The 14,129-nt window shown below is 40.0% G+C and overlaps 1 protein-coding gene across 1 annotated transcript in view; it reads left to right on the top strand.

The window, feature by feature from the left end:
- Nucleotides 1–1,785: 1,785 nt before the first annotated feature.
- The window catches only part of LOC107749435 (E3 ubiquitin-protein ligase TRIM36-like), a 21,484-nt gene continuing 9,140 nt past the window's right edge, over nucleotides 1,786–14,129 (top strand). The window contains exons 1-6 of the mRNA XM_016564595.1: nucleotides 1,786–2,036; nucleotides 2,315–2,555; nucleotides 3,623–3,779; nucleotides 9,287–9,431; nucleotides 9,508–9,654; nucleotides 11,079–11,174. Of these exons, the coding sequence (XP_016420081.1) occupies nucleotides 2,013–2,036; nucleotides 2,315–2,555; nucleotides 3,623–3,779; nucleotides 9,287–9,431; nucleotides 9,508–9,654; nucleotides 11,079–11,174 (810 nt within the window). The 5' untranslated portion in view covers nucleotides 1,786–2,012. The remainder of the gene's footprint in view (nucleotides 2,037–2,314; nucleotides 2,556–3,622; nucleotides 3,780–9,286; nucleotides 9,432–9,507; nucleotides 9,655–11,078; nucleotides 11,175–14,129) is intronic.

The following is a 14,129-nucleotide window of genomic DNA, read 5'->3' on the forward strand; positions in this document are numbered from 1 at the left end:
CTCACTCTCACACACACACACACACACACACTCACTCACTCACACACACACACACACACACTCACACACACTTGTTAATGGCAATGTGTAGGTGAGCAAAGATCCCTTTGTTAAATCATTAACTTAGAATGCACACACACACTGACTCAAACACGTCCTTGTTTGTCTGTACTGTGTTTCCTTTGACACTAGAATAACAAAATGTAAGATTGAAGATATTGACGTACACAGAAATGTAATGTTTAAGAACATTATTTCATTCTACAGTACATATTCTTAGAAGTAGCCACTGAATGGAAATGCCTGAATAAAACTATTTCTTTATTCTTTTGAAAAACATTTAGCTTGTCTGGATCTCCTAGAATAGAATAAAGGGAGATATTCCAGAGACACTGCTTCACATATACAGAACAATCATGCAGAATTATGGGTCAAAGGTGGTTTGGATTTAACGTCAAACCTTCAAAACATCAAACGGTTCGAGATGTCTGTAAACTGCTGGATGTGGTGCGTCAAACATCTGGTTGCGGGAGCAAAAACACTGATGAATAATTCATATAAAAAGGCAAAGGTGCTGAATATTTGTGCCGATTCTGAGTTTTACTCGACAGATTTCAAGTGCTGCTTGTACTGAGATTTACACCACAGAATAAAGTATATGTTCAGAGAAAGCCTGAATGACCCACATATGCAGTGAAATCATATATGTGATGTTTAATGAGGTAAATCTGCCATCTGCTGTCCTCCTTTGCTGGGTTACATGCTCTTAGACTTGTACAGTATTTGATCATGTCTACACAAAGCATGTGTTTGCATCAGGGCTGCTTGTGTGATACTGCTGCTCTCAGGAGCTGTGCACATGTGCTGCACTGAGCATCTATCTGTTCATGTGTGTGACCTGATGAATCTGCACCAAGAGCTGTCAGTCAGCGAGGCCACGCCCACAGAGCCAGCGAGTGGGCGGGGTCTCGCGTCTTCGAGACGGTGCTCAAGTTGAATAAATTCTCTCTAGATCTCTGGGCGAGCGGATGATGCCGGTACGAGGATAATCAGACCATCTTCATCATCATCTCCATCTTCATCTTCATCAGGATGTCTGACTCGGACATGTCGGAGTTCGCGAGTATCGTGGAGCGCCTCGAGAGCGGCGAGGTGAGCTTCATCTTCTGATGATCTGCGAAAATGTGATCGGTCCTTATATCATGATGTCGATGCTTTATGACTGTATTTCTCTGCAGTCAGTCGGTGTCACGGAGAAATAATCGCTCGTTCATCCGCTGCTGTCAGAATCCCGTTCGTATGACGTCACTGCTGCACCTTGCCTTGTTTTCCACATTCAGTTATTTAGATGCTTTTATCCGAAGCGACTTACAGAGGATGACAACAGAAGCAATCAGACCAACAGAACAGCAGTCATATGCAAGAGCTGTGACAAGTCTCAGTCTAACGCAGTACGTAGCAAGGTTTATAAATATATATATATATAAACAAAAAGAAAACAAGCTGTTAGAAAACGGATCGAGAGTGCTATAGTTAGAGGGTCAAATAAAGATTTTGCATCATGTTGTCAGTGAATATAAGCTCATTTGTCGGGCGTGCTGTGAAGCATTTGGCGTCGTCTTGGACATACATTATTTATTTATTAATTAATACCAAGGTATCAAAAATGTAAGTACAAAAAATATCAAAATTAGACACAAAGAAGTTATATTACAAGCAAAGCACCATTTATGCATGTATATAACAAAAAATAAACAAATAATACAAAAAGAAAGCTTTAACACGTCGTGGATCTGCCTCGTGTGTAAAGTATCGTTCTGTAGCGGACCCCGCCCCTTATTTAATTACTAAATAGTTTCGCTGCGGGGTTGCTATAGTGACGGCCGGTGACTCCGCCCACACTCGGCTGGTCGCGTTTGCGTGGCGTTGTTTGATTCATCCTCGATCTGCGCGAGTCTCTCATTTGCGAAGTTGGATCCGAATCGCGGAGTTTGTCCTTCATTCTGCGCACGATGTCCAGGCGAAGCTCGCTGCTAGTAAGTCCTGAATCCGGTTCGAATCCTGAATGAAACCACTGTTGTTTGCTGAGGGAAAGTTGAACCGACTGTTTAGAATTTATTTAATATATTTTTAAAAATGTGTTTTAAAATAAACCATGCCTTGTAGACGTTCGTTCGTCCTTGCGACAGAGTTTAACGTAGTTTTGACGCTCGCAACAGAAAGACGAAAGTGAAGAATGGAAGCGACTTCCCCAAACGCGCGCGTGATCTCCGAGGTTTGTTCGGGCTCCTGCTGAAGCTGTGTTTCTCGACAGGTGCCGATGAAGAGCATCGAGCGGGAGCTGATCTGCCCCATCTGTGAGGAGCTCTTCACACAGCCGCTGGTGCTGCCCTGCCAGCACAGTGTGTGCCACCGCTGCGTCCGAGAGCTGCTCATGCCCAACCACGACGATTCTCTGAGCACCGACGCCGGATCCGAGAGCTCCAACCCGGGCAGCCCTCGCGCCAGAGTCCCGTCCCCCAGCATGGAGAAGCTGGAGCGCCTGGTGCGATCAGGTAGCCCTCGCCCTGACACCGTGCACATTACATATCACTCTAACAGAGGAGTGTGATGATGATGTGTGACCAAAACCAGTGAAATTGAGATTTATGCATCATCTGAAAGCTGAATAAATAAGCTTTCCATTGATGTATGACCCATACAATGTATTGTTGGCTATTGCTACAAATATACCCCAGCGACTTAACACTGCTTTTGTGCTCCAGGGTCACGTATAGTGCAGTTCATTGATCAGGGTGAATAAACATCCACTTGCAATGCATTTTTAATTTTTGGATCTGAGTCTAAATTGAATAGCAGAAAGTACAGGCATCAAATGACACATGCACTGCAAAAAAAAAGCAACCTAATATCTTACTCAGTGTTTTTGTCTTGTTTGACATCCTTAAATTAATATATGTTTACAAAATTGAGCAAAACTTGTTTGTTTAAAATAGGAACATATCTGTCAATGTGGAATGAAAACTAGTTTTCTCTGAATTAAGTTGGGGGTTTTCTGAACCCTTTGGCAGATATTTGTTCTGGTCTTAAACTCAATCATAAACTCACTTCGTTTGGATAAATGTCTCATAAAACAAGACTTCACATCAAGTCATTTTGCTTTTCAAGTAAATGTAAATTGATTTAGGAATGTTTAGATGTTTGCTCTGCAAAATAAGAATACTAAGGAAGAACAGCACTGTTCCTTGCCAGTGTGATCAGAAGGTGCAGTAAAAGTGAACTTATTTCCATATTCTACTTTTTGGGAGCAAAGATATTTTCTTTACTTGGTCTTAAAAAGGTCTTAAGTCTTATTTACCTTGCAGAAAGCCGGATCTAGCATAAAGAGCTTATTATTAGTATTTATAAAACTGCATTATTTTAGATTACGTGTTTTGTCTAGGTCCAAAAATAGTTTGTTTCTTGTTATCCTCCTAGAATTAGGACGAGATCAACAGCAGATTCAGTTACACGAGCTTATGTTTTGTGGTTATTTATCACTGCAGGAATGATTGAGCAGGTTTTGGTCTGCTGTTTTAGTGTCTCCTCATCTCTTCTTTTACACTGTTGGCTTTCATTGCAGTTTTCCCCAAGAAATGTGATGCTGTTTTCATGTTCATACAGTCATTGGTTGTGAATCAGGTTTCACTCCACTTCTGTTCACGTTTAACCATTGTTAGTCTTGTTTCACTGTTCTCTGTTGCCTGCAGCCTCGCTGAGGAGGTCGTTTGGAGCGAGAGGTAGATGTGGGTTACGTAATTTAATTAGCCGTAGTGACTGAGTACTTTGTCTCTAGACCCCCTGTACTCTCGCGCGCAACGCTTTGCGTAAACAACAGAGGAACGAATCACGGCGGGCTGCCGCTTAAAGAAATGAACATTTGCTGTTAATTTACTAACTCTCAGGCCATCCAAGATGTAGGTGACTCGTTTTCTTCAGTAGAACAGTAAAGAAGATTTTCAGCTGAAACCGTGCTCCTTGGTGACTCATAACATGCAAGTCAACTGTCTGCAACAAAATGCAGCTCTCTCTTTGAGAGTCAAAAACAGCATATCAGGCAACACAGAATTAATACACACGGCTCCTGACGATATATTGAGGTCTTATGAAGTGAAACGATCAGTCTGTGCAAGAAACTGAACATTATTTACAGCATTATTACTGTAATCCAGAGCCTCAGACAAAGCATCCGGAATGATGTCCGGTTCACGAACGAATCATTATTCTGAATTGGCTCTTTTTAGTGAACTAGTTGAACCAGTTCAACAATCGTCTGAATCAGTTTGCGGCTCGAGCAGCACAGATCTACCAGTTACTCGATCAAAACTCACTTCCAGACGCCTGACAGTCACTGCGACTGGAAATGAGCTGAAATATCTGCGTATCTGATCCTGTGATGAATGAACGGATTCAGCTCCAGTTCCTCCAGCAGTCACTGAACCGAGGAAACGGTTCGACTCGGACCGAAGACCGATGAGCCGCTGCTATGAGCATGTGTGAACCGAGAGCTCGAATGAAGGGCTGAGATGAACGTTTTCATGGTTTCTCGTGGTTTATGTAAAAAGCTGAGCTGATGAAGACTAGTTTATTGACTTTATATGCTTTAAACTATAAAACATCCACGTTTCACATTATTATTGGCTGCTTTAATAATATAATTGCGTATACGTGATGTCATTGTGTGATTACATAAACAAACTAATGAATTAAACCAGTTCATTGAAACGAATTAAACCAACAGAACCAGTTAATGGACAAGAATCAGATTTACACATTTGCCTGGGGCTCTGGATTACAGATAATAATGTCATAAATAATGTTCAGTTTCTTGCACAGACCGATCGTTTCGCTTCTTAAGATATCAATATATCATCAGGAGCCACGGGGATTCATATTGTGTTCCTTGCTATGCTTTTTTTATTCTCAAAGTGCCGGTACCCATTGACTTGCATGTTATGAGTCACCAAGGAGCACGGTTTCAGCTGAAAATCTTCTTTACTGTTCTACTGAAGAAAACGAGTCACCTACATCTTGGATGGCCTGAGAAATGTCGCTTTAAATCTCTCGTACAGACTGCGTTTGGACCGCGAGCGTGAGAGCCAGTGTGTAATGTTGCTGTGGAGGAACACAGGAATCCCAGAGCATCTCATGCAGAGACAATACTCAGACATTTTTCTTCTAGACCACAGCAACTCAATAAATACTAGCAGCAGGCTGTGTAAAGAACGTCTGGTCACGTAATACACTTCTGTGCTCAGGATTAGTGCGCGACCGATATTGGTTTTTTAACAGCCGCTGCCGATGTCTTGGAAAGCAGGGTGACTAATATAATTTTATTTTCATTAATATTTAAGAAATTTGAAATCATTTGAAAATGGATTAAAAAATAAATTTGTAAAATAAACATACTTGTACTTTAGATGACAAAGTATTTTTCACAAATAAATATTTAATAAAAATATAATAAAAAAGGTAGTAAACACTGTAACCAGCAGAGCACTCAGTATTCTGGGAAGTTTGTGTGCATTGGGAATCATATTTTTTCAAATAAAGTCAAAGTAACACTCATTTTACACACAGCACACAGTGAAAATGACATGAATATGACAGTGCGTAAATCGATAATTTGAAATCACAAATTTAATGTTTAAAGCATTCAGTTAGCACCGAAAGTCACGCAGAGAACACGCGATCATGCAGGATACACATGCACACGTCACAAGATCTCACAGCTGGATTCGACTAAGTTGGTGATTGCGAAATTAAATGTTCATTAGCCATTCAAAGATTTGTTTAAATTATATAAATGCGTATTTACTAAATGCTGACGGCAAATGAGAAAGTATTATAATATCTTTCTATTACTAATAATATAAAAGCAATCGTTACAATATTTTTTTTTATACATTTTAATCCCGTTGTTAAACAGTTCTATCTGATTATTACCCGTATTAGACAGAACTGTTAACGACGACAGCGAACAAGAGGAGAATGTGAGCACTGTGTGTAAAATATAAGTCCCGCCTCGAACACATCGGCCAAACAGAAAAACTTATCGGCCGATGCCAATATGTGAAAAATGCCAAATACTGGCCTTGGCGATATATCAGTCGACCACTGCTCAGGATTTGTTTCAAGCTGCGTCTCAGAACCCGCTCCACCCTTCCGACTCAGACGAACCCATCCCGAGCGTGAGCCGCTGGTACCCATGCGGTTCTGTGGTTTTGTAGGGATCGGCCTGTTTCTGGTCTGAGCGTTTATTTTCTCCCCTCTGCGCTGAGTGTCATTGCGGCAGCATCAGGTCCCAGCATGCCGTGCGGCGCAGCACACTCAGTCCAAGTACACGCTTTATTTCACTCATGTCCCGATCTGAACCCGGCCCGTGCTCATCATCGTCCGCATGCGTCGCCCCTTCCGTCTGTGTGGTGTGGTGCTGTCTCTCGTTTGGTGTTTGTTTGCATTTCATTTTGCTGTTCTTTGCCATCAATGCTTGAAAGCCCATTGCAGAAGCCCATGACACTGACCTGGACCGTCTGCAGAGAGAGCTTCATCTCGCTTTAAAGCTGCTGTGTGATCATCTGTCCCTCACCGCTAGAACACATGCTTTCAGCACTGAAAAAGGCTGACAGTCTTAGCACTGAATGTAAAAGTGATTAATAATGGATGTGTTGACCGTAATGAGGTCACGCTTGCAGTTAAACTCTAGGTTAGGGTTGGGTTACGCTTGTTTAGCTCACCGTCTCATGCCACTGTTTACACAGCCAGAGAAGCTCCTGCCACCGTTCCTTTGGAAGAGGAAAAATAAACATTGTGTGTTCTTAATGTAAGCAGTGTTTTAAAGGTGAAATATCATGAAAATCTGACTATAATCGGGTCCCCAGTGCATCACAGAAAACTTGAAAAAGGGCAACCCAGTAACTTTGTTTTGGTAAGGCTTTCTCTGCAAGCTTGTGAAAAAACCAGCCGCTCAGATCTCGCTCCCTCGGCGACGTAGTGAAGGGATGTTATTATAATATTACCGCCCCTTAATCTGCATGTTTCCACCCACAACGCCGTCATTGTGTTTTCACAAGCGACAACGGTGTACCAGCTCTAATGCCAAGGAGAAAGTTTGAGCAAAACACGCTAACTGTTCTGTGTTTAGCTGCACAGACGAGCACAGAACACTGTTTAGAGTCCCAGCCTCAGAGACAACAGAGCAGTGCATTTATTGATTTGTTTACTGTATATTGCTGCTGCCACACAGATCTAATATAAACATGAGATTTATTTCCCAGCTGTTTACCTTCACAGACATAACCCACTGTTTTTGTAACTCGTGTGTTTTTAACAGACTTGTGTGTATTTGGCAGTTTAAGCGCAATAAGACATGAAAGAGAACTTAGTTTAGTACTCGTATGTCGTGTGACGGATGCTTTCTGTGCGCTCAGAAAACCCTGTATCAGAAGATTAAACTGATATGGCTTTAAAACGCATGATTTCAACACGATAGACATAATCAAATCCAAACAGATGTTTTTTGGCAGAGATCTGAGATATGAGCTGTAAAGGTGCAGCTCTATTCTGGAAAAGGGGGCGGGGAGCAGCAGCAGCTCATTTGCATTTAAAGAGACATGCACAAAAACAGCCTGTTTCTGCTTCCACTCCAAATGGGCATTTTCAAAATTATATAATAATAAATGATCTGTGGAGTATTTTGAGCTGAAACTTCACAGACACATTCTGGGGACATCTGAGACTTATGTTACATTTTGTAATATAAGACAAAAGGGGCATAAGAGGTCTCCTTTAAAGTATTATACAACATTTTAAAGTTGTTGTTGGAGTGTAGATGTCATGTTAGTATCATAACCTCAGGGAAGAACAACTGCAATCAAAAGAATCATGTCCAATTTCTGTTTTTAGCACAGTGTGTCCAGATTTTCCGGTTTTGTTTCTGGAAAAGAATCTTAATTTCATTGCATCACTAATTGAGTGAAACACATGCCCTGTCCAAATACTCACACTTGCAATCTTGGCCACTTGAGAGCGCGTGTTCAAGACTGTCCCAGGTCTTAAAAACGCCAAAGCGCAGTGCCCTTAACGCACACTAAACCCACACTATCTCCAGGACGGCTCCAGAGCGCTATTCCAGGCTTAGTGTATCCCATCATGTTCTGGAAAGACACTTAGTGTTTGAATTTGAAGTTGAATTTAAAACACAAAGTATTTAAAACAAAAATAAAGCTATGTAAACACTTGCATTTTTACAACACTATAAGTGTGTCCCATCAGGTAATGAAAAGTTCTACACACACTTGTGGTCTTAAAAGGCCCAAAGACCGCAAGTGTGGGTATTAGGACAAAGCAACTGACGCTTCACAACACTGAGCAGCCAGACATGTCATCACCTGACTCGACCAATGATGTGTGTTTGGGGCGGGGCTGTCTGTTAGACTGACCAATGATAGACGGAGTGTTTGTGGCTACTAGGGCTGCGACGATAAATCGATGCAGAATTGATTCGTGGATGGATTCTGAGATCTTCTGAATGCATCGCGATTCTCTCTGGAATGGATTCTGAGCTTATATTTTAACAGCAGATGGCGCTCTACTCTAGTTTTTATCTGCTCACTCAAATGCTCATGAAGAAGAGCACTTGTACGTTCAGCTGAGTCTGTAACTTCACCTCGGCTCAGAATGCTTTTATGATGCCAGATTAATGTAAACACAGACCACTGTGAACACGCTTCAACTTTTTCGAACCTTATGAATGATTATTTTAGGTTCGAGTGTGTGTAAGGATTTGGAGACGAGCAGAGTTCGGCTGTTTCTGAAGCATGCAGTGTTCAGAACTAAGCTCAGAATCGACTGGAGAAAGAATCGCCACGCATTCGGAAAATCTCAGAATCGATGCGGAATCATTTCTCGATTCGCGATGCATCGGTTTATTTTCCCAGCCCTAGTGGAAACCTGTCAGGAAATCATCAGTTCTGTTGGTGGAGCAGAAATGACGCACCGCAGCTTTAAAAAGAGTGACCTTGATCTCATTCAGCGCTGCGAAATAACTTGCAGACATGCCTGTCATTCAGGTTTTTTTGCTTAAAATTTGTTTTTAATTGCCATTTTTTGATCTAGTGTTTCTCGTGTCCAGATCAGTGGCTGCTGTTGTCCTGTGTTCAGTTTGAGTCACTCCACGTGTGTCTGATCTTGTTTGATCACTAGTGCTTCATTGTGTGTGTGTGTGTGTGTGTGTGTGTGTGTGTGTGTGTCCGCCCGTTCAGGAGGCCACCAAGAGCTGCATGGACTGCAAAGCCAGCTTCTGCAACGAGTGCTTCAAGATGAACCACCCCTGGGGAACGCCCAAAGCCCAGCACGAGTATGTGGGACCCACCACCAACTTCAGACCGAAGGTCCGTATCAACCCCGCCACCGCTGCGCTATATCAGCTGCTGTCCTTGATCTAACCCATCAAACCCTGGGTTCCAGGTGCTCATGTGTCCCGAGCACGAGATGGAGAAGGTCAACATGTACTGTGAGGTGTGCCGGCGTCCTGTGTGTCATCTGTGCAAGCTCGGCGGATCTCACGCTAATCACAGAGTCACTTCCATGAGCAGCGCCTACAAGATCCTCAAGGTGCGTCCAGTGTAGTAACATTCATCTGTCCATGTTCAGAAGAGCTCCTAAAAAGCTCATAAACAGCATTTTTTATTTTGTAATGTTTTCTGAGGTGCTCTATGGAAGCTTGTGTCCACCACAGAATAAAAAAAAGATAAAGATAATATTCTGACTTTTTTTCTCAAAATAGCAGCAAGTTTACTTGCTTTTTACTCTGTATTTTTTTCTTTTTTTGCGCAATTGTGAGTTTTTATCGTGCAATTCTGACTTAATTTCTCAGATTTCATATTGGGTTTATATCTTGTAATTCTGACTTTTTCCTTGAAATCAGGAGTAGTTTTCTCAGAGTTTATATTGAGAGTTAATACCTCGCAATTCTGAGAAGAAAATGATAAGGGTGAGATTAAAAAGTCACACTTTCTTGTTTTTTTTTATTATTCAGTGGCAGAAATGGGCTTCCATAGTGCACTTACAGCTCTGGAAAAAATGAAGAGACCACTTAAACTCTCAGTTTCTCTGGATTTATGATTTTTAGTTGCATGTTTGAGTAAAACGTAATTAAAAAAAAAATGTATTCTGTAAACTACTGAAGACATTTCTTCCATATTTTAAATAAAAATTTTGTAATTTAGAGCATTTTTTGGATAAATGGTCAAAATAACAAAAAAAGATGCCATGTTTTTAAACATGTTTATATTTATTTTTAATGTTTTAACTTCATAAGAAGTCCATATTTGGTGGAATAACCCTGATTTTCAATCGCAACAAATGAAATCATTTGTTATTTTGGCAAATTGTCATTTTCAGCAAAAAAAACCTCTAAATGACAATATTTTTATGGAAAAAATGTTACCAGACCTTTATAGAATAAAATAAATATGAACATTTTACTCAAACCCACACCTAGTAAATCCAGAGAAACTTAGAATGTTCCAGTGGGCTCTTCATTTTTTCCAGAGCTGTATGACTATTAGTAGGAGTCATAATTTAGAAATAAATGTTCATTTTCTATCCTACTTTGAACGGTTTAGTTAGGCGTGTCTCTTTAAGACTTCAGTGTAAGCGTCCACTGCTGTGATTGGTCAACATCTACTCACAGCATGTTTTTATAGTGCAAATGACCTCTTTATAGGTCATAAGATCAAGTCGATTTTCTCAATTCATGACCCCTTTAAAGTATTGATGCCCGAGCTGAAAACAAGCGCTCGTGTTTCTGTCCGGGGAGGGAGCGTGAAGAAGCGGCCGAGTCAGAAATACTAGACGACTGCAAACACCAGCTGGGACTCATTCATTCTTAATGCGATCACTTCTGTCTTTTGATGTTCTGTCCGGATCGCAGCACTCACAAAAGCTGTGTTAGGTGTCTCGTTCTGTCCAGAAATCATGCGGGAGGCCGGTTTATTTCCACTGTGTTCTAATAGGCTTCACTTTTCTGTCAACAGGAGAAGCTATCGAAGAGTATCCATTACTTAATTAGCAAAGAAGACCAAGTGAGGACTCAGATTTCTGAGCTGGAGGAGATGATGCGTCACACAGAGGTAACGGCGAGCTCATTTCCTGCTTGATCCTGATTGGTCAGAACAGTCGGAACAGGCGTGCTCTGTTGATGTGATTTACACTCAATGAGCGTTCATTCAGAGAAGTGGTTAATGCTGCCGTTGATGTCTTATTTATGTTCTGTTTATGTCCATGAGCTCTTAGCATGAAGTAAATGCATTTTTAATATCAGCGTATTGAATGTTTTGGGAAGTTATTTTTATCCTCACGACAAACGGCATCATGCAGCGGTTGTTAGGTTTCTCGAATCTTCTTTAATACTCTCCTTAATACTGCTGGGGAAAGATACTTTTAAAAGTAATGCTTTACAATATTGTGTTACTTCATAAAATGTAACTAATTGCGAAAGTAATGCATTGTTACATTTTGTCATCTGGGCTGGGTTTGCTTGTTTGTTTAATAACAAAAATCCCAAAAGCTTTACAATATTGTGTTACTTCATAAAATGTAACTAATTGCGAAAGTAATGCATTGTTTACATTTTGTCATCTGGGCTGGGTTTGCTTGTTTGTTTAATAACAAAAATCCCAAAAGTTATATATTTGGCAGCTGTAAAGGCCTTTTCACACCAAAAGTGAAATGAATAATCCTCAGCCTGAAGCAAGAGCCTCTATCTCTGCATTTACTCCCGATTTCTCTCAACACTGTCACTGAACAAAGCCACTTATTTTAAAATAACTCAGATATTTCATTGTAAATTAAAAAGTGTAATGCATTATTTTACTAGTTACTTGAAAAAAGTAATCTGATTATGTAACTCATGTTACTTCTAATGCATCCCCCCCAACACTGCATACCACCATTTATTCTGAGGGTATAACAAATAGTTTATTCCGATATCCATTTTTTTAAAGCATCTTTGAAAAGTGGGTTTGTCTTATTAAACGGGTGTGTTTTTCTACACCTCAGCTATGACTAATGACGCTAACTCTAACATCATCTGCTGTTTTAAATGCGCCGGCCCTTTAAACCTGAATGGATTCTGACTGGCTGTCAGTGTTTATCGTTTCTCAGCTGGAAAAACCCAACAATATCGTTCTCTACTCTGAGGGAGTTCATGAAATGAAGCAGATACAGCGTCAAAATAAATGAATGAATGTAATTACAGTTTAAAGGGGTCAAATGACATGATTTGCCCCCACATATCTACATCACTGTGTGGGAAGATTTGCATATCACCGCCCAAATGTTTACGCAAGGAGAGAATGCGTAGCTTTTATTCTCGCTGTAGTATTGTTGTCATGGAGACGCTGTGCGTTTCCAAATATGGTAAGGCAAGCAATCGCCCCTTTAAATACATTTAATTAAAGCCAAATATATCAGCATGTCTCTCACAGGGCTTCACCCTCAACATCTCAGCGTTTCCCGTCATTATTAATCCAGCATCCGCCTCAACACGTACGTATGACCTCACCGATCACGGTCTAGTACGAATTAGTCGCGCTGCTGTTAAACACTTCAAGCGCTGTTTATTTCACTTGTGTCTTTCTGTGTTTGTCCTATTGTTTGTTATTAAAAATGGGAAGAGTTAAGACAATAACAAAGATACTGTGAAATAAACCAAGGGCTGGGCAAAAAATCAATAACGATAATTATCGCGAATCTTCACTGTATAATTTTCCTTGATAAAACGATATGGAGAGTTCGATAAATGTTTAATATAATGTTTATGCGCCAAAAGCGGAACAAAACGATTAAAGGAATAATGGAATATAATTACAGTATTTTCTGTGATTAAGCTATAGCGTTTGTGCATTTATACTAAATGTATTTAGACTACTGTTTTTCATTCAAATACCTAAAAACCAGTTATATGTTTATCATGGTATTGAGGTGCTATATGTGGTTTTAACTGTGTTTATCATGATTTAAATGTATGCTACTATGGAAGACCAGTGGTTAATAAAAAAAAAAACTCGGGCAGAATAATTACATTTCACCATATAAAAATGAGGTTGCTACAATTTTTACAGATGTCACTGACATTAATGAACACTTTACATCTGCATCCTAACTCAAGCTGCTACTTATTACACTGCAAAACATGATTCTCTTAGTGTTTGTGTCTTGTGTTCTAGTATAAATATCTAAACATTCTTGAATCAAGATGCATTTACTGTACGAGTGAAATGATTTAAGATATTAAGTCTTGTTTTCTAAAAAAAAAAAAATTTGTTTTTGCTTAAAACGAGCAGAAATATCTGCTAATGGGGTAAGAAAAATAATCTTGTTTAGCCTTTGAATTAAGATTATTTTTCTTACCCCATTAGCAGATATTTCTGCTCGTTTTAAGCAAAAACAAATTTTTTTTATTTTTTATTTTTTTTATTTTTAGAAAACAAGACTTAATATCTTAAATCATATTACTTGTTAAGTAAATGCATCTTGATTCAAGAATGTTTAGATATTCAGGGCTTAAAGTTCTCCGGCACCGTGCTGGATCTCCGGCGTGCAGTGTTTGGCTGCGGAAACAAAAATAGTCCTACATATAAAAAAAAAATAAATAAATAAACTTGTTGATATCACTTTCGAGTTAATGAGTTCGCCTACCACTGTATGAGAGGAGCACAGCTTTCACTCTCAACCAAACTAACATTACTAGCCAATCAGAACGTTTTGCTCTTATAAACACGAGACACGTATAATAGTATCCAACTGCAGAGTCGCAGCTGATGAATGGAGAAGCACAACGAAAAGCTGCGAGACGCAATGGTCAAAGATGTCCATCTAGCGCATATTTACATAGAATAACTCATTAAAAAGCTGCGGAGCTTTGTAAACAGCTCAGAGTAATCATGTCATCTCCATAAAACTATATGATCGCCAGAACAAATTTACCGGGATTTTTAAAAAGGTCCTGTTCACACATGATGTATTAATGGTGATTTACCAGTACTGTATGTGTGAAAGGGGCTAAACTCTTCCTCTGCATATGC

The sequence above is a fragment of the Sinocyclocheilus rhinocerous genome, unplaced genomic scaffold, assembly GCF_001515625.1.
Source record: "Sinocyclocheilus rhinocerous isolate Xijiao unplaced genomic scaffold, SAMN03320098_v1.1 scaffold2627, whole genome shotgun sequence".
In the NCBI taxonomy this organism is placed as follows: domain Eukaryota; kingdom Metazoa; phylum Chordata; class Actinopteri; order Cypriniformes; family Cyprinidae; genus Sinocyclocheilus; species Sinocyclocheilus rhinocerous.